The sequence below is a fragment of the Peromyscus maniculatus genome, chromosome 17 (genome assembly GCF_049852395.1).
Source record: "Peromyscus maniculatus bairdii isolate BWxNUB_F1_BW_parent chromosome 17, HU_Pman_BW_mat_3.1, whole genome shotgun sequence".
NCBI lineage: Eukaryota > Metazoa > Chordata > Mammalia > Rodentia > Cricetidae > Peromyscus > Peromyscus maniculatus.
The window spans coordinates 52,104,587-52,129,930 of NC_134868.1; the positions used below are offsets into that span (position 1 = coordinate 52,104,587).

Here is a 25,344-nt window from a genome sequence, read left to right on the forward strand (position 1 = left end):
GAAGCTCAAGAGCTACGGTTTTGACTGTAGGTGGCTGAATTTTGCATTTCAAAATCATTACAAGTATTCTTGGATAAATATTACAGCACTAACAAATCAACAAATCAACCACGGTCTACTTTACTTCAATCATTTTTTCATGCTATTGGCCTAGAACACTGTATTGTGCAAATAAAATTTGCATGGTGGACTATAGTAAAATTGTATAATTTTGTATTTTATTTCATATTATACATGCTTCTTCCACTGTATTATTTCTCATAATTCTAAGTGCTGCTTGACATTTCACCAGACTGATTTCTAATAATTAAAAAAACTGTTTCTATTTGCTGGGCATCCGTTTCCTTTCAGTGTGATTAAGGCTTGATGTCAAGTATTGCTATAGTGAACATCACTGGTGTGATGGTAAGTGTTGTCAACTTGACAGAATTTAGGATTTCCTGGGAGCTGGGCCTCGGGGCATGCCTTCGTTAAATGAGGCGTGAGTACCCACCAAAGCAGATGGCATTGTCCCTGGGTAGGGTCCTGGCCTGCATGAGCGGTGAAAGGAGGCTGAGCAGCAGAAAGCCTGCACTGCTGTGTTCCTCATTAGGGATGGGATGTCATGCGGCCGGCCGCTTCAGGTTCCTGTTGTCCTGTCTTCCCCGCAATGTTGGACTGTACTTGTGCACTGTGGCAGAAAACCCTTACATTGATATGGTCAGGGTCTTTTACCCTAGCAACAGGAAAATAATGAAGGAACTGGGTACGTGCAACTTTCCTTCTCTTAGAAGATTTTATTACAATTAAATCACCTAGGACGTAAATACTTGTGTTTCCATGGTGATCAACAAATGCTTCCTCACGCTATCATGTCAAAGGCGGAGGATGTAACTTAGGGTTAGAGAGCTTGCTTGTTCAGCATGCAGGAGGCGCTAGGTTTGATTTCCACATGTAAAAATCCATTGTGTCAATTTATCAAGCTACCAGCAATGTACAGGTACACACAGCCAGCCTTGTTAGTGTTGCTGGTTAACTTTCAAAATTGTTGTATTAATGTCTCCAAGTGCGCTAGTAATGGCTTCTGATGAGCAAAGAGACAGATGTTCATTTCAGGCTTTTATATTTATTGTGACACATAGGAGATGCTTGTCTTTGGGTTTTTATATTTATTCTGATGCATGAAAGTAACTTGAATTGCAGAATCTCAAAGGATTGTTAAAAAAAAAAAAAAGACAATCTACACGATCCAACCATTAACATTAGGAATCATGGCACAAAGTGGTGATTTAACCAGTTTAATACATTCACTGTGGAGAAAATCAATCTGAGGAATCCTGAAGTCATGCTGGAGAACCTCCTCATGATGGCCCTCCTCTAGATAGCTTCTGGTTGGGGTTGGTCACCTGGAAGGTCAACTACATGTTTGGAGGGTGAGATTTCAGTAATCATGAGCTCCAGGGAGTGGGAGCTGAGTGAAGGACTGAAGTCGGCCAACAAGGATTGAATTACCCAGGTCTGCATCAGGTCACAGAAGGAAGCAAGGAGTTACCACTTGCTGTATGCAAACAGGTTAATGGCTTTGCGCATGCGAAGAGAGAGGGGACAGCAACTTGCTCTTGATGCTGACCTAAGGGAACAGGACAGTACAGAATGGTGCACCGAGACCTGGCTGCTGACAGATTCACACATGCTTCCCTTCGGTCTTGTTCTGACCTCCATCCTAACTTCTCGCAGTCAACTTCTTTGTCTTCCTTTGCTTCTCAAGATGCTGCTGTGTCCTGCTCAAGGTCTGGGTGTGGTACAGACTTGGTGCTGGCACTTTACAAATGACCAACAGAACTGGGAGACTCCAAAGTCCATGGTGCATGAGTAACTTAGGGTATGGTTTGAATAAGTCATTTTTGGTGTATCCTCATGTCGTGGAAGAAGCAAAGAGCTTACCCTGAGTCTCCTTCCAGGGCTCCATGATTTGGTCACCTCTCTAAAACCTCCTAACACCATTTGGGAGTGGTGGTTTCCAGCCATGATTTGTGAGGGAAAACAGAATCATTCAGATTATAGAAGAGGGGCCAACGATAAATGGGGTCTCTCTCACTCTCATTTGATCTGCTCCTTCCAAGGAGCCTGGACTGCTGGATCATCTAGTACACATGACACCACAAATTGCTTTAAATTTCAGAGGCCATTCCCACTGGGCTTCATTCCTTCACTTTATTCAGGGGATGAATAACAAAGCTGTAGAACAGCCATGCCACAGAATACTGTTTGGCAACAAAAAGGAATTGTCTGCTGCCACACATGACATGAATGAATCATCAGAGCATTAATTACATGGTGAAAAGGCCAATGCCACAAAGTCACATATTGTATGATTCAACTGCTTATCACTAAAATGACAAGGTTTTGGAAGTGGAGTTAGATTTACTGAGTTGGAAACAGCAGCTGACATGAGCAACCAATCACATTACAGAAAACCGCAATGAGCTGAGTGACACCTTCAAGCTCACTGAGACTCAGTACCTCTGTTAGGTGCCGGAGCAGCATGAGAATGTGGTGTCACACGACTATAACCCAACACTTGGGATGTGGACAGGAGGTCTGCAAGCTCCAGGCCAGTCTGGGCTATAGAGAGACCCTGTGTCAACACAATGAAGAGTTACCAACCTGATGGTATATCCAGGCTTTTCACATTGTAATGCAATGTGGTCATCTACAAAGTTCACTCACAAGAACTGTGCAATTGAGTTACCTCTCAACACACACACACACACACACACACACACACACACACACACACACACACACACACACACACCCCTCTTATAATACTTTTAAGTAAGTTTATAATTTTGTATTAGCCACATTCATAGTTATCCTTTGACAAATATGACACATGGGCCATGGGTTGGACAACCCAGACATAATTCAGTCCTAGCAGCTGACTTTGCATAGAGAACCTTGCGGTAGCCATTTGAGGCTGAATGATAGCCATTCAGAAGGCAGAGTCACTGTACAAAATTTTCAGACCCATCTTCCTTAACTGCTTTGAAAAGTATCTCAAAGACATAAGTGTAATCTTAACAATGCATGGTTGACTTTCCTATCTAGACAGAGCATATTAACAAAGCTCTCAGAGTCCAAGCCAAGAAAGTTAGGGGTTTGCTTGATTGTTTAGGACTAAAGCAATTTAAATCAATTTCCATTCTGTAATTGGGAGTAAAGTATCTTGAAGACAAAAGTTCTGTGACCTTTTCATCATGGTCATTATTAGTATTGTATAAAAAGCCCAATTGGTGCTGGCCAAGATTTCTGTGAAATACAATATGAGTCATGAATAAATTACATAAAAGAGTTTTGAAAAGCTGGCGATGTAGCTCAGTGGTAGAGTGCCTGCTTAGCTAGCCCTGGATTTAATCTCCAGCACCACACACACACACACACACACACACACACACACACACACACACACCTACACACCCCACTGAAGATAAAAACAACAGCACACGAGGTAATGTGCGACATCAAGCCTTAAGCTGTACACTGGTTCCTTCTTTCCATGGCTGTTTTTCTTGAGTGTTGAGGACAGCAGCCATTGTCTCTCATTGTAGCAATTGGTAGTTGTCAAAGTCACAGACTTTGTGTTGGGTGATGGAATCTAAACAGAGGAAAAAAAAAAGGCAGCTTGACAGTTAAGATAGCTGGTTGCAACACAGGTAATCCTCTTTGTTTTACAAAATGATAGTTTAAACATCTTAAATATTTCAGAACTACTCACAGACCCATTGGATTTTAAAAGTAAAATGAAATAAAGTAAAACAAAGTAATTACTTCCCAGAGAAAGTTAGGTGGCTGGTCAGCTGGTCAGCACGGTGTGCCACAGTTGCCCCCAATCCCTCTCTGCTATGGCTGGGATGTGTAATGGTCCACCGGCTGGAGGTGAAAGCTCAGTTCCCAGCTAGCGGTGCGGGTGACTTTTTGAGGTGGAGCCTATCAGACGAAGTGGGTGTCTGAGGTGGGTCTTGGGTTGGATCTTGCCCTGGTACCTTCTCCTCTCTCCCTGTGCTTCCCAGCTGCTTTGCTCTGCTCTGCAGGACACACCCCTAATCATGATGCTTTGCCCACCCACGGCCCCAAAGTAGTAGAACCAGCCAACAATGCACTGCGATTGCTGAACTGAGGCCTACAATACATCCTCTCATGGCATTTTTCTCAGGACTTTGGTCATAGGAATAGAAATTTTGACTAATATACTGTCATTGTCCATACTAAGAAGCTTACTACTCACAAGTGTCTTCTTACTATAAAAATAAAAAAGGAACCGCAGCTGACTGTCAGTACTCACTGGCTGACAAGCTTAATCACATTGATTATAGCATCTCCCATCACAATTGCAGAGAAGTAAGACGATGATATTTGGAGGGTCCTGAAGAGCGATGCTAATGAAAGATGGATGGACAGCTATGAAGGTTGTGTGGAACAGGGGAGAAAGGGGTTCCTTCTAGAAACAAAGAAAAAAAATAAAGGGAAAGCAGAAGAAATAAAAAAAAAAAAGCTCATCTTAGTTTGGGCTTAAAGTGTCTGAGAGTTTCCCAGTTGCCTTCCTCTATAGATACCCTTCCATATAAGAATGTGAGCTGGAGAGGGGTTCCCTGGTAGGCTTCAGAGGGAGGAACACATTGACTAGTACTTGGTGTGTGTGTGTGTGTGTGTGTGTGTGTGTGTGTGTATATATATATATATATATATATATATATATATATATATATATATATATATATGCAATCGTGTACACACGCACATTATTATATATAGGTAAGACAACTACTGTCAGTATGGGAACACCATTTAGTTTACTGTACAATGGTGAAGTAGCCCTTATGATTTATACCTTCATCTGAGCTTGTCATGATGCATACTGTACTATGTTTTTGTTTTTTGTTGTGTCTTTTGCTTTTTGTCTTTTTTTTTGTACACACTTCTGCCATGTAAAAGCCGTTGTCTTCCTTATGTGTTTACATTATATTGACGTTTGGTTTTGTGCCTAGGTTTTAAGCCACAGATGAAGATATGCTCTCTGTACCCAGTCTATAAAGTAATTCAGCCATATTTCCATCCAGGTTGTAAGAGCTCTTTGGACTCCAGTTTTACACATGGAATCATACTGGATCATTTATAAGGCTAGGAAAAACAAAACAATTTGTCAAAAGAATGCCTCTTCCTACTTAATATGAAAATTCAATACAACCAGAAACTTTCAAGTTTTATAAAAGAGTAAATTAATGTATTGACTCTAACATAGGAATACAGATTTGAAAAGGAGAACCCAGTGATAAAAAGGACTGAACTGTTGTAATTACAGCAGTAAAGTCCAATGTGTTTGCACAGAACAAATAGAACACTGCAGGGAAATGCGAAATGAACCCATAAAAAGGAGGCGAGCGAAACGGGGCAGAGAGACAGGTCAGACAAATGAGAAACCCCGTTTCCCCAATCCTTCACACAGTGAGGCAACTACAGGCAGCGGACAGCTCCAGACAGTAAGAAAACCATTCCTCGTCAGCTTTTTGAAACAGGCTTTTATGTAGTCCAGGTTGTACATGAACCTGACACTCCTGCCTCCTCATCTCCCTGTGCCACCAGTACACAGCTAGGAATTTTAAGCAGAAAAGATGCAGGAGATGTGCTTGAAATTGAGGCAACAGCTCTCCCCGTCTCGTTCCTGCTCTCCTTCGCTCTTTTCTTCTTAAAACAAAAACAAAATCTCTATCCCCCACACCCACCCTGCTCTTTAATAGGTCCTGGCACACATCTAGGGCAAGCCACACTTTTCTAACCACACTTCTGTGTGGTCTTAGGGTTAATGTATGGTACCAACATGCTGCCAACATTCATGTTTTATGGCGTGGAGGACAAATATATTTAACTGAAACTCGGTAGCCAGTGGCTGATGACATTGTGCCAGCTCAAGAGCACTGGGGACTGGGCTTTATCTTTGCTTATCAAAGGTCCAGAAGAAAGCTCAGTGGCCATGTGCACAAAGTCATTCAGTTAGGCATTCCCTCTTCACTATGGGATGAGCATTAACTAGTCTCTGGGATGAGCATTAACTAGTCTCTGGGAGTTATGTAAAGCAAGAACTTCACCCTTCAACAGTAGGGGCTCAGATTATGGATTCCCCTGTCTTAGTGCGTCTTAGTTAGGGTGATGAAACACTGTGACTAAAAGCAACACGGTGAGGAAAGGGTTGATTTTGCTTACATTTCCACATCACTATTCATTATTGAAGGAAGTCAGGACAGGAACCTCCTCCAGACAGGAGCTGGCGCAGAAGCCATGGAAGGGTGCTGCTTACTGGCTTGCTCCTTATGGCTTGCTTAGCCTGCTTTCTTCTAGAACCCAGGACCACCAGCCCAGGGATGGCACCACCCTCAATGGGCTGGGCCCTCCCCCATCAATCACTATTTAAGAAAACGCCCAACAGACTTGCCTATAGTCTGCTCTTATGGAGGCATTTTGTGAACTGGGGTTTCCTCCTCTTAGATGACTCTAGTTTGAGGCAGGCTGACATACAAACTAGCCAGCACAATTTTCAAAGCACTCTCTAATGATAAACCTAGTGCTACCCCCTGTATAATCATCACAGGTTGACCTCAGTTCTGTCTGGAGCCAATGGAGCAGGTCTCTCCTGCTGTCCGGTCATCCCACAGGCTGGGCCAAACTTGGCTCTTTCAGCATGGCTCCCCAAAACTTGCTTGTTCAGACTCTCCTTGTGGCTGTTCTGGACACTCAGAATTCAAGTCTAGGGGTGACTACCATTCCTCATTTCTCCTATATCCTGTCAGCAACAGCCACTGACATGTCAATTATATTTAATGTGACGACAACATGCCTGCACGGGTATCAGCCTAGCATCCCTAACCACCCTTGCTGATCAGCCGAGCATCCAGGGGCCAGCATCACTGAACATGCATCGCAGCCTCCCTCCCCTATGGAGCTCTTTCCCACTTGCACTTCACGACACCCACACCTCCAGGCCCATTCAGGGCAGCCGGCTTCTCGGGCCTCGTTCCCCTCCCTTGGTCTTCTCTTCTTCCTTTCAATTACCCCAGGCTTGACTGCTTCTCCTGACTGAAGCACCTTGCACCCCCCAGGCCAGGACACAAGTCTCTCCAGCCCCTCTTCCTTATTCAGTCCTTGGCTCCAAAGCAGTTCTTGGCGAGGACCTCCCCCGCCCCCTTCATTCCTGCACCCCATCTTCTGCATAGTATCTACCAGTACTGTTGTGTAAATCTGTTTTCTGTCTTTCTTAGAGTGTAAGTCTCACAGGGGCAATGACTGTGTCTTTCTTGTCAGTGTTTCATATATAGTGCCTAAGAACATGTTCAGCCCACAAGCAGTGCAAAATACGATGAATGAGACTTGATGCTGTGTGTGTGTGTGTGTGTGTGTGTGTGTGTGTGTGTGTGCGCGCGCGCGCACGCGCGTGCCATGCACACTCGAGGCAGCTGACATTGACTGGCAACTCGACAGGTTGATAATCACCTAGGAGACAAGCCTCTTGGCATATCTGTGAAGAAGTTTCTAGATTAGATGAACTGAAGTGGGAAGACCCACCCAAAATGTGGAAAGCACCATTCCATGAGCTCGGGTCCTCGACTGAGAAGGAGAAAGTGAGCTGAGCAGCAGCCCTCGTCTCTCCGATTTCTGACGGGGATGAGATGTGTCTGACGCCTCTTGCCCTGCCTTCCTGACTCCCACCATGATGGATTTCATTCTCAACTGTGGGCAAGAATAAACTCCCCCTTCCCCCTTAAGTTGCCGCTGTCAGATACTTTCTCAGAGCAAAGAGACAAGTAACTAATTCTTTTTCATGAGGGAAAATGCTTGGTCTAAGGCACTTCCTTTCAGCTCCAGTATTGCCCAGAGCTACCCTTAACCTGGCATCTGTCTGAGGGTACACAGAGGACTTAACCATGGGCAAGACAGTCTGCCCTTGCCTCTCACTCACAGGGCTTCTCCTTGCTGTCCTGGACATGGAAATAAAATGCCCGTGCAACCTACTATTTTCTCTATTTTATAATCATCACAGGGTCTGCTATATTGGCCTCAGTGGTGGATTTTGTCATGTTCAACTTTGCTGACTTAGTTGTGGCAGTTTCTTGTTTCTATGTAGACAACTGCACCATGCAAAGATGGTTTCCTCTCATCCTTTAAGCCCCCACCCCTTTTTCTGTTTACTTGACCGGCTACCCCAGAATACTGTTGAAAGGGTCATAGCACTACTGTGCTTCTTCTACCTGACTTGAGTCTTACGCTAAGGTTCTCACTATTAAATAACTTGCCATAGTTATTTCTTCACAGATAACGTGGGCAGGTTAAGAAGGTTCCTGTCTGCTCCTGGAACTTGAGGCATATTGCCATGGGTGGATGCTCAATTATCTTTCATGCTTTTAAACACGACTGGGAAAAATAACCAATGAAGAAAAATCATGTTACTCATTTTTCTCATGTTCTTAGGCTGATACTTGGTTATGTACATTTTATTTTTAGCACACCACTACACTGGATTTCCTAAGATTTCATTTTAGGTTTTTAATATCCATGCTGACGAAATGAGTGATTAGATTAAGATCAATAGCCTTGGAAAACAGGGTGTGTCACTCCCTTCTTTAGTTCTGCAATGGTTTGTTACTTTTGGTAAAACCTATTACTAAAACTGTATAGAGGAGATATCATTTTTATAAGCTATACAAACTACAGATTTACCATTTTGGTTATTTTGACTACACACTTCAATGCCAGTAAAAGTATGTTCACAACACTGTGCAATTACCAGCACTTCTGAATTTCGAGAACTTTCTCATGATCCCACACCAAATCTCCGTACCCACTAAACAGCAACTTGCCACGCCTAGACTCCCTGCCGTCGCTTCTGGCAACCCTGATCACATGTTCTGTCTCTGTCTGAGAGACATCACGACCCTGGGTTTGTCTTTCTGTGCCTGGCTTATTCCACTGGGCATAATGTCCATGTGGAGTAGGCATCAGGCTCTCCTTTTGCAGGCAGGAGACAGTACACCATGCTTATACCCTGTATTCACCTTGCTGTTGTCTGTCACCTGATACTTAGGGTTGCATCCACCTTTTTGCTACTGTGAATAATGCTGCTATAATTATAGACATACACATCCTGCCAGACTCATCATTCATATTTGGGGTGGGATATGTATGGCTAGCAGTGGAGCTGTTAGGTCATAGTAACTCGACACAGTGTTTTCCTTAGTGGCCACAGTACTTACATTTCTTTTAGTGGCCCACAAGGGTTCTAATTACCCTTATTTTCTTGAACACTTTTTTTTTTTCTCTAACTTTTGGTGTGTGTGGGGGTGTAGTACCCATCATAATGGGTGTGGAGTTCTGATTCACATTTCCCCGGCGGTTAGTTTTGTTGACCACTTTGTCATGAACTTATTACACATTTGGATTTTTTTTTCACATTCATTGTCCCATTTCTTAACACTGATCTTACTATTCTTTTTTGAATCACAGGAGGCTTATGCATATTCTTTCTGAAAGTCTGTCATTCTGACATAGTCTCATTTATCTGCTTTTACCTCTGCTGCCTCCCTTCAGGACTCTTTTCTGTACACTCTCCAGTCTGTGAGGTGGTGGTGAGGATTCATCTTGCAGAGCCCCAGCCCTAGTGGCACAAGCTTGTCCTTCTCCTGGACCATGGAGAAGGGCAGAGATCTGGCCATCGACTGACTACATGCACATCTTCACACCATTCTGAAGATGGCCTTCCTCGACTGGGCATACTCCAGTTGCTGTACACCTTTAAAGGCTCTGTAGATTTCCCACACAGTTGGCTCGGATAGCCTCTGTTCATTTTCTCATGTTTCTGTGACAGAGAAGCGTATGAAGCATAGGTCTGATGTTCTGATGGCGTGTCCCCCCCCCCCCCCCCCCCCCGTCCTCCTGCAGCAGTTTAGAGGATGGTGGGAGACACTCCTTGATTCCTTTTCACTCTTTGTAATGTCCAATTTGTTTATATTTTCTGTTCCCCGATTCAGTTTTGGCATCTCATTTTCAAATTTGTCAACACGAATTTGCTCGTCACACTGCCTTTACTGTCCAACATCCCTACTGTGTGTCATGGTCTCCAGGTTCATGTCAAACATCCCTACTGTGTGTGTCATGGTCTCCAGGTTCATGTCAAACATCCCTACTGTGTGTGTCATGGTCTCCAGGTTCATGTCAAACATCCCTACTGTGTGTGTCATGGTCTCTAGGTTCATGTCGAACATCCCTACTGTGTGTGTCATGGTCTCTAGGTTCATGTCAAACATCCCTACTGTGTGTGTCATGGTCTCCAGGTTCATGTCAAGCAGCCCTACTGTGTGTGTCATGGTCTCTAGGTTCATGTCAAACATCCCTACTGTGTGTGCCATGGTCTCTAGGTTCATGTCAAACATCCCTACTGTGTGTGTCATGGTCTCTAGGTTCATGTCAAACATCCCTACTGTGTGTGCCATGGTCTCTAGGTTCATGTCAAACATCCCTACTGTGTGTGTCATGGTCTCCAGGTTCATGTCAAGCAGCCCTACTGTGTGTGTCATGGTCTCTAGGTTCATGTCAAACATCCCTACTGTGTGTGTCATGGTCTCTAGGTTCATGTCAAACATCCCTACTGTGTGTGTCATGGTCTCTAGGTTCATGTCAAGCATCCCTACTGTGTGTGTCATGGTCTCTAGGTTCATGTCAAACATCCCTACTGTGTGTGTCATGGTCTCTAGGTTCATGTCAAGCATCCCTACTGTGTGTGTCATGGTCTCTAGGTTCATGTCAAACATCCCTACTGTGTGTGTCATGGTCTCTAGGTTCATGTCAAGCAGCCCTACTGTGTGTGTCATGGTCTCCAGGTTAATCTGCAGTACTGTTCACTGACTGCTTTGCCTTCCTTTTTCAGTATTGAGCATTTTTGCCATTTAGAAGATCGGGCTTCACTGCTGCTCAGCTTCATGGTCTTCTCTGCTTTGTTCTGTTAATGTCTGGCAATGCCACTACTGTTTTCTCCTCCTTTTGTGCTTCAAGATTATCTTACTGTCGCTCATCTTCAAGCGCTGATGTTTGAGAAAAAAAAAAAACTGACTGAAGATTAAAACAACAGAGCTTATCCAACTACTGTTTTCCATGCTTGAAAGCTGGGGGGTGGGGGGGGTGGGGAGGGTGTATTGTCTTTCGCTTTGGGGTGGAACAGCTCAGCCTTGGTCCTGTTTGCTGAACACTGAAGTACACAACTGGAAGTCTACCCATTAGCAGTCTTGCAATCAAAAGAAACTTTCACTACAGTACAAAAGACCACTCCTTATGAGGAAGATGCTGAACTAGAAATCAGGTGGTTGGGCTGGTTTCTAGAGTTCTTTGTAATACACCTATGACTTCCATAGGGGACCTCAGGAGTCAGTGAATTATAGTAACCAAGGCTGCAATCAGAGAGGACTCTAGGCAGGGTGGGGCAAACAGCATTCATCTACTTTCTCACAGTTCTGCATTGATATCTGAGGTCAAGGTGTTTCTCTTGAGGTCTCTTCCTTGGCTGGTTGATGCTCTGGCTCCCTGCATCCTCCCACGGTCTTTTCCCTTTTCTTAAAAGAGAAACCATCTAATTGGATTAACACCCTACCTTTATGAGCACTTAACCTTTTATCCTCTTTCAAGGTCTTATCTCCAAATACATTCTAAGTTCCCTGCAGGTTTTATTTATCTCGACCACTTGGACCTCATCACTTGAGGTTCTCGGGTGTTTAACATTAACTGCCTAGCAGGCAACTGCATTGAAAAAGGAGCCAAAGCCTAAGGTATTCCAAACTCACAAGAAAACTACCTTTCAGCTCTAACCCAGAGAACATCAGTTAACCAAGCGAGCAAAGATAGGCTAAGAGATCAGCAACATCCCATTAGGAGGTCAACCTCTGAAGTTCCTTTTAGATGTGGGAGCCATGGGGAAGCTGTTACACACTGGGGGCCTTGCTCAGGAGGAGGGTGCTGCTGGGCTTTGTGAACCTCTAATCTCTACAGCAAGGTTTAGAGAGTCGTATGTCACATCACAACCATGCTGAGCACAACCATGCTGATGGCGATGGTGACTTCCCACATGAGCACATACATTACTTCTGATGTATATAAAATGCTGTTCTGCTGACGTCATTTCTGCTCAGGGCTGAAGACACAGATGCCTTTTGGGTACTGAGGTGGCATTTTGTGCTGAGGGAGGCTGAAGGAACTGGCTTGAGTTGAATAAGGGCAGCCTGGCTGGCCAGGAAAATTCAAGGACAATCACCTGGACGATTGGGAGAGCTTAGGGACTTTTCCTGAGTCCATCCTTTCCATATATTTCCCAAACCAAAGCTAAGATACCACGTCAGCAGTCAACTTACATACTCCTATTAACTATATGTTGGCACACACATCGGCTTTTGATGTAAAATTACAAAATTCTACTGCTTAGCTTTTAATCATGTATATTTTGGTAGTTACTTTCCCTCAGTGTGATTGGTGGACTGCTGGGCCTAGATTCCTGGGCAAGGATAAATTAAGCACATGGGAAGAGAAGGTTGGAGGGAAGTGGAACCAAGGGGCAGACAGGCCTCTCATTCTTCTGGTTTCTTTCCTGGACCCTCAGCCTTCCGTAACTAGTTCTTATCTATGCAACTGGGATATGGGACAAGGTGAGCTTGACCAACCCTCATGTGTCCATTTAATTATGAATCCCCAGGGAACATGGCGTCTAGATTAGCCTTGTTTCACAGAAAGCCACAGTTAATGTGCTTAGCTGGTCAGCCAGTGGGGGACACAATGAACATCCAGGCCAGCATGGGAAGGCCCCCAAGCTATCAGGGACCTTTTTCCTGAAAGCTCTGACATGGGGCAACTGTCAAGTCAAATGCTCTTTGTAAGCTTTGCGGAAATTATGTCAGGGCTAAACTTTCTTTTTCTGGTAGCTCTGTGAAGAATACTACACTATCTCCCCACAATAGCATAAATGTTTTCCTCACAATAGCATAAATGTATGTCTTATCTCTTGAATGCAGTCCAGACAATCAAGAGGAGGCGGAGACTGGGACCAGTCTCATGAGAAAGGCCAAACCCATATTATTTGATACCATCGAAGGGAGGGGATGGCGTGACCAAGAATGACCACAGCACCAAGTCACATATCTCGACAGCTCCTGGTGCAGAGCTCTGCTTGCCTCTTTCTCACCAGTCAGGGTCCTTAGACCTTGGAGATATGAAATGGGAACTATAGTTCGTGGGAGTGCCAAGGAGACTCCAACAATTAGACAGCCGTGTTAAATCACACCCACATTACTGACATTAGGACAGGTAGTGCCTGGTTCCTGCTACCAAGAACTTGATGTTTGTTCTCCTGATGTTGATTTTCATGTATAGTCAAGTGCCCACAAGGGTGTTCTTGCTCAAAAATCCCCATTGCTCCTTCTGGTTGAATGATTCATGGAGAATGTTGGCCCAAGTACAGTGCTGTTTCAGGGAAAATGGGCTCTAGGGAGTGAAGAGGAACACAGATTCCTTGTAAGGCAGCCTGGCATCTGACACCCTCTGTGGGGAGCATGAGTAAGGCGAGGACTAAATGCCTCCTCCTGCTGAATTCCACAGGGTGACATTCTGCACTCCTTCAGGTCCTCTGTCAGCAGCACACAATGGCTGGGAAGGCAGGATGCTCAAGGCTAACGGTTCACCAGACTCAAGGCTGGAAGAAATCCGCAGAACACTCACTCACTTTCTTTGAGGCACTTCTCTGCAGTTTCACACAAAACTCATCAGTTATAAGAATAAATATAAAGCTATCAACCAAACAAATACAGCACACTCAATCCTGAAATTTTCGTTCTGGATGGCAACTAACAAATTTTAAAACTTTGTTTTTTTCAAGACACGGTTTCTCTGTGTAGCCCCGGCTGTCCTGGAACTAGATCTGTCTACCTCTGCCTCCCGAGGGCTGGGATTAAAGGTGTGCGCCACCCTGCCTGGCCTTTTAACACTTTTAAATAAACATTTTATCCAAACTACTCTCAAGCCTCCCCTTGGCCCAAACTCCTACTGCCTATTCCAGTTGAAATAAACTTGATTAATAAATACTGAATATTGTCTTTCATAACTTATCACAAAATAATTTTCCTTTCAAATTAATGCTTTAAAAGTTCCTGTTAATCTTAGATTTTTTTTTTTCTATTTACTCATTTATTTTAGAGCTGGGGACTGAGCCTTCACACATGGCAGGCACGTGCACTACCATCAAGCTCTATCTCCACTCCCTTTTAGTATGTTTTGAGACTACAGTATCTCCTCTCTTTCTCCTCCTCTCCCTCTCCCTCCTCAGAATGACCCTAGGGCCTTGTACAAGGTAGACAGGCATTCAATCACTGAGCCTAATCCACCAGCCTGAGAATAAAATGTTCTCTAGAGAAATGTTGATAATAATACAAGTTTTGGGGAGTAAGAGCCTTCAAGGGACACACGTCACTTTGTTATGGCGCTGGGGTGACAGATCCACACACGAAGGGACGTTGTCACTCAGAAATCCTGGGAAGGCCAACCACAGCACACACTGTCACACACTCTTGCGCTGTCTCCTTGGGCCACTGCATGAGGTGAAGAGGAAAAGATCACGCCAGGGCAGGGCCTGGGGGGGCCAGCAAGCACAGGACTCAGCTGTGCTTGGTGCACAGAGGTGGAGGCCACACCTCCGTTATGTGTGTACCACGGCAGCTGTTGGGTTATAATCCAATTCAGAAAGAGAAAAATGAGCTAGCTAGTGTTTGAAAGATACACGGCTCAGGCTGCAAGACCTGGTGTGTTTGAGGGGTACCCACAAGCCATGGGGACTCATCTTACTCAGGCAAGCCTGAAGCCCACACAATACCCGGATGCTGCCAAGGGCAGAGGAGCTAGTGTAATCAATGACAGGTCAGCAACAGGACGTCAATTAGGGGGAGGAAAGAAGCAGAAACGAGGGTCCCCGAGCCAGCCCTGGCATGCAGAGAATGTTGCGGGGCCTTGGGTAGATGCAAGCAGGTAGGCAGTCATCTCCTAAAATCCCAGCCAGAGACAACCGACAAACAACCGGAAGAGCTTGGCCTGGCTCAGACAGTGACTGCACAGGACGTAGGAGCAACAGGAAGGACCGTCAGTCACCCAGCCTGGAAATAACAGGAGTGTATGGGCTCAGTCTGGGGCCCTGAGCAGCAACAATTCCCGCACTCGGGAGCCGTTAGCTGTTGGTTCAGACTACTGATACCAAGTCATGCACGGACATGTTTTTAAAGCCCAGCTCTGGTCTGCAGGGTTGTTAATTTGATGCAGTTTTCCAAGAAACCAAACGAGAACCTGGCTTTGGAACATGTGATGTCTGAAGGTTCTATTCTTGGCATTCAAAAGAGTAAACAGTGGCTTGGCTTTGGGACTGGAGCTAAAGGGTATTTTTTTTTTTTTTAAATAGTTTCTAAGCAAAAGACAAATTGCTCTGTAGTGGATAGTAAAAAATACTTTTGATTGCCTTATTTGAAAATGTACAGTGACAATCATCAATCATTTAAAAGATATTAATAAAATCTATGTGTTTCTCTGTGAATGTAACTCTGGAAAACAAGGTTATCTATTTATCTATTCAAGGAGATTGTCAAGACGGGAGTGAGAGAAGCCAGAACTTTGGGGTTTAAAGATGAGGGCAGAATAAGAAACCCAGGAGGAGGGGAAGCAGGGAGGAGAAGGAGAGGAAGAGGGAGAGAGACAGTGCACACACTGGGAGACAGTTCGAGGACCTCAGCCTCAGGAGAGAAAGGGAGGGACAGGGAAAGAGAAGAGGCAAGAGGGCAGCCAGAAAGAGGAGAGGATGGGGGGATGGAGGAGAGGAGCAGGTGGAGGAGGGGAGCAGGAGGAGAGGAGGGGGGAAGAGAGGAGGGGGAAGAGAGGAGCACGTAGAGGAGAGGATGGGGGGAGGAGGGGAGGGAGGAGGGGGTGAGAAGAAGGGTAAGAATGAGGAAGATGGGGTGGGGAGGAGAGGAAGAGATAGTTGGGCTTTGGCCACAAGAGAGAAAGGGAGAAGCGCGCGCGCGCGCGCGCGCGCGCACACACACACACACACACACACACACACCCACGACAGCTCTGAAGGAACCAGGTAAGGACCTGCAAGTGGGGTAATTGTTTTAAAGCTGATTCCTCTCAAAACTCCTATGTTCAAGCCCCAACCTCCAGCCCCTTAGAATATAGATGTATTTGGAGACAGGACCCAGGGAAGACACTAAATTAAAATTAGGTCTCAGGTGGGGATGAACGAGTCTCACCAGTGTCTTGAAGGAGGAAGTGTGGACTCAAAAAAAATGAAGTCTCTGGGGGTAAGAGATGTCACCTATACACTCAGGGGAAAGCCATAGGGAATCTACCTGATCCTACTTCGGCCTAGTCCTTCCAGGTTCCACGATGGTGAGAAAATGACCGGTTCAGTTGCCTGGTCTGCAGGACATGGTCCTACCAAACCAATACATCTGTCAACGTCTCAGGGATGAAGATTTAAATGTACTCTCAGAGCTGAGTCTGGAGTTCATCCTGTCTGGGATGAGTCCATTGCAGGGTGGTGAGCCCAGCATAAAATGACGGAAGGAGGAGAAGGATGGGAGAGGAGAGGGAGGGGGAGGGGAAGGAAAAGGGGAGAAGAAGGACACCCCTGGGAACGCCCACCCCTGGCTGCATGGAAGGACACCCCTGGGAAAGCTCACCCCTGGCTGCATGGCCCTTCTCCTCTTAAGAGTTCTGCCATCCTCCCAAGTGGAATAACTGGTGAGGCCTGCCTGTCACCATCATACATGTGGACAGCCTACAGTCAGGTGTCTAGTCTAGTATCTTTTCCTCTCTGGGCATCTCAGGTAGCACCTGCTCCAGGTGCTTAACCCAAGCCAGCCAGTGTAGCCTGGTCACTCCGTGCTTACAACTCGAGGCTGAGGTGGCTCTGAGTGAGCTGGTCCTACATGCGCTGAGAGGACACGGCCCAGTGCAGTCTCCTCTCCGTGTGAACTGTCCTGCATCTGGCGGTAAGGGCCAGGTGTGTCTATGACGGTTAGGGAAGATGCCTGGAGGCTGAGCTGCTAATTTCAGGCCCAGACCACATGGGCATCATCTGCTTCTCTTCTTACTACCAGGACCACAAAGTGGTATTCTCCTTAAGCTCCTGATGGCCATGGGATCAGCAGGACCCTCCCCTGCGCCTCCTTCTTGTGTTCCATCATCCGGGTTCTTACCTAAGACCCATTTCTCTGACAGGTACTGGATTCTTGCTTCCTTCTTGCCACAGTAGGGACCAATGATGAGGCTGGCCAGCTGAGGGGCTGGGCTGACTTGGCCACCACACAGGAGTACCAGTTCACACAGCTTGGCCCTTGGGGGGCTGCTGGCTGGTGCAATGAACATCTTCGGCTGATTGGCAAAGAGGGTTCCTTGGTATCGCCGGGTAGATAACTGGCGTTCCAGTCTGCAGACCTGTGGGCAGACGGAAGGAAGTCAGCGGGGGCAGAACTCACTCAGCATGGAGACCCGGTTAACAGTAAAGCTCACTTCTCTTTTCAAAAACAAACTCAGGGTAAGGTTGCTGTATCTGTCAATTTCTGTCAATATCACAATGTATCCGAGACAAACACCATCAGGGAGGAAGGCTTTCTTCCGGCTCATGATTTGTTTCTGTGCTAAGCGTGGTGGTTGGGAGACCTAGTGTAGAATGGAGCACAATCAGGGGAAAAAGCACACCCCAGCGAGCAGCTTCCTCCAGCTAGTCCCCACCTCCTAAAAACCCATGCAGTCATGAACTCACGAACAGATTCATTCTGTGGTGAAGCTAACATCTTCCCAATCTAATCACTTCTCAAACAGCATGGCCAGCTGGAGATGAAGACTTCAACACACCAGCCTTTGGGGTCCCACTTTAGATCTGAATCACAAAAGCTATCCATTCTTGGGCAAATTTTACATTCCCAAGACTCAAGAAGATGATGATGTGAAACAACGTTTTTTTCAAGGTGGACAGGGTAAAACTCTAGGAACACAAACGTACAGGAAAAAATGGGTTGGCTTCTGAATTATCACAATATTAAAAACGAAGTATTAGAGAGTAACCAAGTACGTCTTTGAGTACTGTTGAAGTAACTTGGACGACTGTGTTGGTGAGGGCAACACCTACTTCTGGCATCGCCTTTTCCATCATTCAACTCTAGGGGCTCCAGGGCTCCTTGGCAAGTGACTAAGAGACTCTATGACTGCTTCAGATTGACCACCAGGTGAGATGGCAAAGGGATAGGAAGAGAATTCCCAGGGACATTCCCCAGAGAGAGCAGGTGTGTGTGTGGGGGAAGGGATCCTGGAAGATGTTTCAAAGAGTCATTATAAAAACAGTTTGAAGGGTGTTTTAGACAATATTTGAGGAAAAGTGTCAGGCTGGAGAGATGGCTCAGCCATTAAAGGCTAGGCTCACAACCAAAAATATCAGAGAAAAAGTGTCACAGACAGTGGGAGGCATTTGAGACACAGACACGTGAACCTGTACTCTCTTGTATTTCGATACAGTTGTTGTGGCCATCTCCTTCTCCTTCTCCCAATTCCTCTGCAGCTGGCATGCTCCTAGCCAAGGTGATCTAAGACTAGGTGAGATCGGGATGTTTCCCTCACTATTATGACCCACAGTGCCCTTTGGACTAAATGGCCATGTCTATGTGCGACACATGCAGGTATTGAGCCCCTGGGACACGATGAAAATGGATGAACGGGAAGATGGCAAGTCTAGGATCCCGAAGAACCTAAGTCCTGGACCAACCAAACTGGGACACAACCTTCTTTTCTCCTTACACTAGAAAACCAATTCTAAGTGTGTAAGCTACCTGTTTTTTTCTTTTTAACTTTTCCTTTTCAGAAATTAAAGTGTGTCAATGATCTTAATTAACTATTAAGGATTTGCTGGGTATTTATTAACTCACTCTAAAATGCTAACACAATGTACACATAAACACTTACAATACAATATTTTAAAGCAACAACAACAAATCCTCCTCCCCCTCCTCCTCCTCCTCCTCCTCCTCATCATCATCATCTAGGTTCCGTGGCACACACATGTAATCCCAACACTCTCAAGGCCAGCCTTGGCTACACAGTGAACTTGAGCCTGCTTCTGCTATGTGTGACCTTGTCTCAAACAACAAACAAACAAAAGACCGGGATCAAGTTCACTCTCTTACAATATTATAAGCAGCAGGCAGCCTGTTTTTATTTCGGAAGAGGGAAATAAGCCTTCGGCATCCCAGAATATGGAGTTAGTTGCTGATTTCTTTAGTTAGGTTAGTCTTTGCTCACCAAGCATGTACGTTTGCCAGACTCGCTTGGAGCACTGGTGAACAATGAGAAAGAGAGTTCCTGACTTCAGATTATAATACTAAAGTCAGCAGATTAAAATTTGTCTTTTTGTTTATATACTCAGCCTGAAATCAGAGGAGGCACAGTGTTTAAAAAAAAATCTGATTACTGCCAGCAGATGGTGGTGCATGCCTTTCATCCCAGCACTTGGGAGGCAGAGGCAGGCAGATCTCTGTGAGTTTCAGGCCAGCCTGGTCTACAAGTAAGTTCCAGGACAGCCAGGGCTGTTACACAGAGAAACCCTGTCTCAAAAAACAAAACCAGAAATATCTGATTATTATTCAGAACAGTTGAGCCTACCGAGGCACTGGCTTTCTGCTGGGAAGAGGGTCTAAGTCACTCTTCTCATTACTTTGACAAGAAGTAATTTAAAGAAGGAAGGTTAGTTTTGTGGCTCAAAGTTCAAGGGGATTATTCCATCATGATGAGAAGACATGACAGCCGATGGGAAAGGCTTGACAGGGGGTGTGGGAGGCCCGATGACATTCTATGTGTATGTACTTAAGGACAAGGAAGTGAAGGAGCAGACAGCAAGTGAATACTTCTTACTCTGAGCTCTTCAATCCACACTGCTGGTGGAGGTTAGCTACAGTATGGTGCCAGCTGAGGCCAAAACTGGATATCAGCTTTGCTTTAGAGAATGCTGTCTTTGGGACTGTGTGTTTGTCCTAATCAGAGAGGCTACTGATTCACCAAGGGTTAGCTCAGACCCTTCAAATCTGTTTACCTAGAAGTCAGTCACGGCAGACCGTACTGCTGAAGTGGAACAGAATCTCTCAAGGTCTAGCTCCAAGGAATCCTAGCTATTTATCCATGACCAAGAAATAAAACATGGCAGGGGTTGATGGTTCACTCACTGCAGCCAGGGTACAGGATTGCAATTAGCAAGAGAGCGCACTTGCTGAGTCTCTCCGGCTCACTGATGGGATACACAGGCCCCTGGTGGGCCACACATGGGAGAGGAGGTACAGAGCTGCTGCGACCAAATCCTGGGGGCAGCAGACAGTATACGGGGTCGCAGCTCCAGGAGGACGCCTGAGACCATGTGCTAGCCACAGGACAGTCAGGCTTTGAATCAAAGGGTTGGGCCCCACAGTGCTGGCCTTTCCCAACTCCGTTTCTCACCACTACCAAGAAGACAAATCCACATCCAGGTCAAGTGAATACTGCCACATCTGAGTCCCCAGACGAGGTTTCCGTAGCCTAACAATAACATGCAGATGCTGGGGGGCAGCCCGAGGACTCTTTGGAGAAGCATGGGAAACACAAGCAGGCGGCACCTTCAGTGCATCTTCGATTTCAGTATCCAGGGCATTTGCCACCTCCTTAACTGGTGAGGAGCTGGTACTGTCAGCTCTGAGTACATTGGGTTGGGCCTGTAGAACATTCGCATGGCTGTGCAATCATAGGACAGATGATTGGTGCCCCTTTTCTTGGGTCAGGACTTCTGAACCCATAATGGGGTCCACTTCATTAGTAACCTGCTTTTCTCCTGTAGCCAGGTCCTGGGGTTTCTAATGTGGGTCTGCTTTCCCTCCGAAATGTTCTCTGCCCATCAAGCCATTTCCTCAAGCATGCTACCAATAAGCTTGGACTTTTCAGATCCTTGCTTAGGATGGCTGGTGTCACACTCACAGAACTGGACATGGAAAATGTCAGTTTCTTGCATGTTAATTTAAAGGGTATGAATTGTACCTTTCCAGCCTTACATTTTATATCCATTTTTTTTCCCTAGTGTGCCTCTTCCTCTGGGCTTATCTAATGGGCTCTACCCTCATATCCTTCTCACCTGACTTGTCTTAGAGGCAGGCAGTGCCACTGGTCATGCATGGTCATGCACACCAGCACCTAGTGTCCCAGGGATACCAGCTGGCACATGTGACCGAGGCTGGAGAGAGATGATGTGGACTCAGGTGGAAAGGCAGGAGGCACAGAGGACATGGGATCACTCAGCCTGCTCACAGGAGGCAGGTACTGCAGTTTTTAACTTAATAAGAAAAGTAATTTTAGGGGCTGAAGAGATGGCTCAGTGGTGAAGAGCACTGACTGCTATTCCAGAGGACCTGGGTTCAATTCCTAGCACCCACATAGCAGCTCATAACTGTCTGTAACTCCAGTTTCAGAGGACATGATATCCTCACACAGACATACAGGGAGGCAAAACACCAATGCACATAAAATAAAAATAAATTATTAAAAAAAGAAAAGTAATTTTAGTTCAAGTAACTGAAGTCAGGGTGCACAGATGGCTCAGTCAGTGAAGTGCTTACTATGTGAGCACAAAGACCCGAGTTCAAGACCCAGAACCTACATGAAACAGCCAGATGTGGTGGTAATGTGCTTGCAATCCGAATGTTGAGGAGATGGAGACAGGCTGATCTCTGGAGCTTACTGGCCAGCAACCTACCTTACTTGGTGAGTTCCAGGTCAGGGAGAGACTGTGCCTCAAATAAATCCAGTTATGGGTTGGAGAGGTGGCTCAGCAGTTAAGTGCATTGGCTGCTTGGGTAAGAGCACTGGCTGCTCTTCCAGAGCACCTGGGTTCGATTCCCAGCACCCACATGGTGGCTCACAACCATCTGAAACTCCAGTTCCAGGGGTTCTGACGCCTTTTTCTGTCTTCCTCAGGCACCAGGCACACATATAGTATACCGACACACATGCAGGCAAAACATGCATACACACAAAGTGAAAAAAAAAATTAATGTGGCCAGGCATGGAAGCACACATCTTTAATCCCAGAACTGAGGGGGCAGAGGCAGGGGGATCTCTATGAGTTCTAGGTCATCCAGGGCTACATATTGAGTTCCAGGATAGCTAAGACTATAGAGTAAGGTCCTGTCTCAAAAACTGGAGCAAACAAACAAACAAACAAAACAAAACAAAACAAAAGCCAAAAAACCAAAAACCTCAAGCAGACGAAAATATGAAGGTGGAAAATACCACGGTGGAGAGTGTCAGAGGACACCTGGAATTGTGCTCTGATCTCCACACACAGGCACATGCACGAGATTCTCTCTCTGAATGTTTCTCCCACTGGTGGAAGTGCTCCCTTCTCACTGTGCTCCGAGGGCTCAGCTGTCTGGGTTCTGAGAGGAACTGCAGAGACAGGAGAACCTCACTGCACAGTGTGCACAGATTCCAGAAGCACTATAAGGGGGGGGAGTGTCAGGAAATCCAGGGGAGTTAGAACCCTGAGTATGGGGCTGTTCGAGATACAGCTGCTCAGGGGTCACCTCTGGCTGATGAAGCCACTTTGGGATACAGAGTATCTAGTGTAGGGTGTGGTCCTTAGAGGACATTTGACCATAGCTTTCACTGTACAGGGGGGAAACTGAGGCCCAGGGACAAAGGACACAGAGCTGCTTTGGCTGTTGCAGAGAACCTGACAACACTGGCCAATCCTGCTCCCACCGACTCTTCACACCGCTCAGGATGCTGTCACTGAACTAATTGGGGCTCACCTGGCCTGCTCCTCATTCTCATGTTGGGTCACTGGTGAGTCCAATCATTCACTCCCCCTTCATTCAATAGAATAACAGGCTACACTTTGAGAGCACAAAAATGGGAAGACAGCCAGTTCACTTTGTTTCTCAGAGTACAATTAGACACTTCACTCAAAGAAGAGACTGAGGAGACTAGCACCAGCTGGGGGGACCTGGTGGCGGCGGCGGGAAGGAAGGAGGAGAAAGCACACGGCAGGGCACTTCAGGTGACAGGTGTCTAGAGCTTGGCACGTTCCAACACAAAGTCCAGGATCGCCGGAGCGTGATCGCGCAGGAGGGCACTTGGGGGGTGGGGTGGGGAGTACTAAGAAAAGACAACCTTCTTAGAGTGTTTAGGAAGTGACCACGTGATGAGGCTGAATAAGCAGGCAGCAGACCAACGTGACCCCACAGTGGGAGGAGGGTAGTTAACAGGGCCACCCAAAAACTCATTACACAGTGAGTCCCAGGCCAGCTTGGGCTACAGGGCGAGACTCTGAAAACAAACAAACAAACAAACAAACAAAATCAATCAATCAATCAATCAATCAATCAATCAATCAATCAATCCATCCATTCATCATCAAACTCCCCCTTGTGAGCAGCAGGTTGTTATATTATCGCCTCTGTAAGTTAGGAGGATTGCCCTGTAGAAGAACACACAGGGCAGGATGGACAGGCCAAAGGAAAAAACCGTCATGATTTTAGTAAGAAATGAAGATGTGAAGATGCTGAGTTTGGGAAGGATGAGAACACAAGACAGAACGAGAAAGCAACTCTACTTAGAACCTAGCCATGCGATTTGCTTGATATGTGTAAATCGGGGGTGGGGTGGGGTGGGGTGGTCAGAGTGAACAACGGTACAAGAGCCGTGTGCTGCCCCTGCGGGAAGACTCGGCCATTGAGGTTTGAAGGGTTCCAGTACCTGTCTCTTTCTCCCCAGAGTTCAACATCAACAGGAAGGAATTACAGGTGTTGAGCAGCTGGCAACCAAAACTGCATTTTCTTACCCACGCAGCTGCCTGCAGACGTGGCCTGAGACCGCAGTCATGTGACTTTAAGCGGCCAGCCACTCAAGAACTCCTGCTGAAAGAGCGAGCTCATCTCTAGTTCCTCTTTCTTCTCCTCTTTTCCCTGCCCACCACACCTGTGTGGTCTCCAACCTCCAGCACGGCACGCCATTTCTCACATGCACCCAAGACACTGCTTTCGGACATGCTGAAGACAGTGGGGCAACAAACAGACGTTCCACAGCCTCCCTACAGATCTGCCTTCCTCCCAGTGACTCTCCCCAGGGAGAGCTGACAGTCCCCACTGAGCATGAGTACGGCCTGCTTGCCCACCCGAGGACCGCCCTGTCAGTTCCCTCGCCCTAATTACCTCACAGCTACAATTAAAAACACGCATTTCTCCATTTACCCGCCACTTGCCTGCTCTGCTCCCCTGGCCAGGTCCTTCCTCTCTGTGTCTCTCTGGTCTCCCTAAAGCCTTTGCTTCCACCACATCCTACGCCTGGAATGCTGGTGTGTCATTTCTCCAGAGCGAAAGCTGAAGCTCCTCAGTGGGCAGCAGGGCCCTCAACGCTACCGATGTGCACTGCCCAGGCCTCTCAGGCAGCCACACCCATCCCTGGCTCCTGACTGGTCTGCCTCATGCTCCTGCACCAGACCGTCTCAAACTACACCGTCTCCAAACTGTCTTCCCACTCAGGTGACTGTGCAGCTTACCGAGCTGTCTCACTGTCTGCGAGGCCTGCTCTCTAAGCACTGAGGGTGTCCCTCGGCTCCCCTTCTTCTCCCCCTCCCCTGGGCCTCCTCTGCTTCTCCTGTCAAACTTTCCAGCACCTTCCAGTGTAACAGATCATTTACTTTTTGTGTTATTTCTTGTTTCTCCTGCTGGAACCAAAGGCAAGAAATGGCCGCTCTGTTCAGTGGTAGACCCCAGCACGCCTGGCAACACCTGGTATGCTGTGGGCGCTCAGCTACATTTGCACAGTTAATGGATTTCTTGGGTAACTTGTGGGGGTATGGTATGCAGGGAGACCCAGGGTTCTGAGGAATCTAATTTCAAGAAAGCTCCAACTTTAGCTTGGGAAGCAAAATATAATACTTTAGGGGCAAAATCAGGGCAGGAACGAGGAGAGAGCCATCTTAAGGCTCAAGATTATGGCAGATGAGGCGATGCCTAGAGGGTGGACTGTAGTGATGGATGAGTTACAGATGAATGAGGGTTCACTCAGGAAATGGGGCAGGGGGAGGCAATCTCGGAACATTAACGGCAAAGCAGCACCAGCCGTGAGGGGAGGAGGAAAGGGAGTGCTCTCGAGCCCAGAGAGTTGGAAGAGGTAGCCGGCCATGAACAGGTTGCTGGGGCAGAGCAGTCCTGGCATGGGTGAGGACTCGGC

General features: G+C 46.5%; 1 protein-coding gene across 1 annotated transcript in view; it reads right to left on the minus strand.

The window, feature by feature from the left end:
- Positions 1-1,089: 1,089 nt before the first annotated feature.
- The window catches only part of Mcph1 (microcephalin 1), a 208,624-nt gene continuing 184,369 nt past the window's right edge, over positions 1,090-25,344 (minus strand). Inside the window, exons 13-14 of the mRNA XM_042262469.2 lie at positions 17,301-17,538; positions 1,090-3,637 (exon numbers count right to left, since the gene is read on the minus strand). Coding sequence (XP_042118403.2) covers positions 3,582-3,637; positions 17,301-17,538 — 294 coding nt within the window. The 3' untranslated portion in view covers positions 1,090-3,581. The remainder of the gene's footprint in view (positions 3,638-17,300; positions 17,539-25,344) is intronic.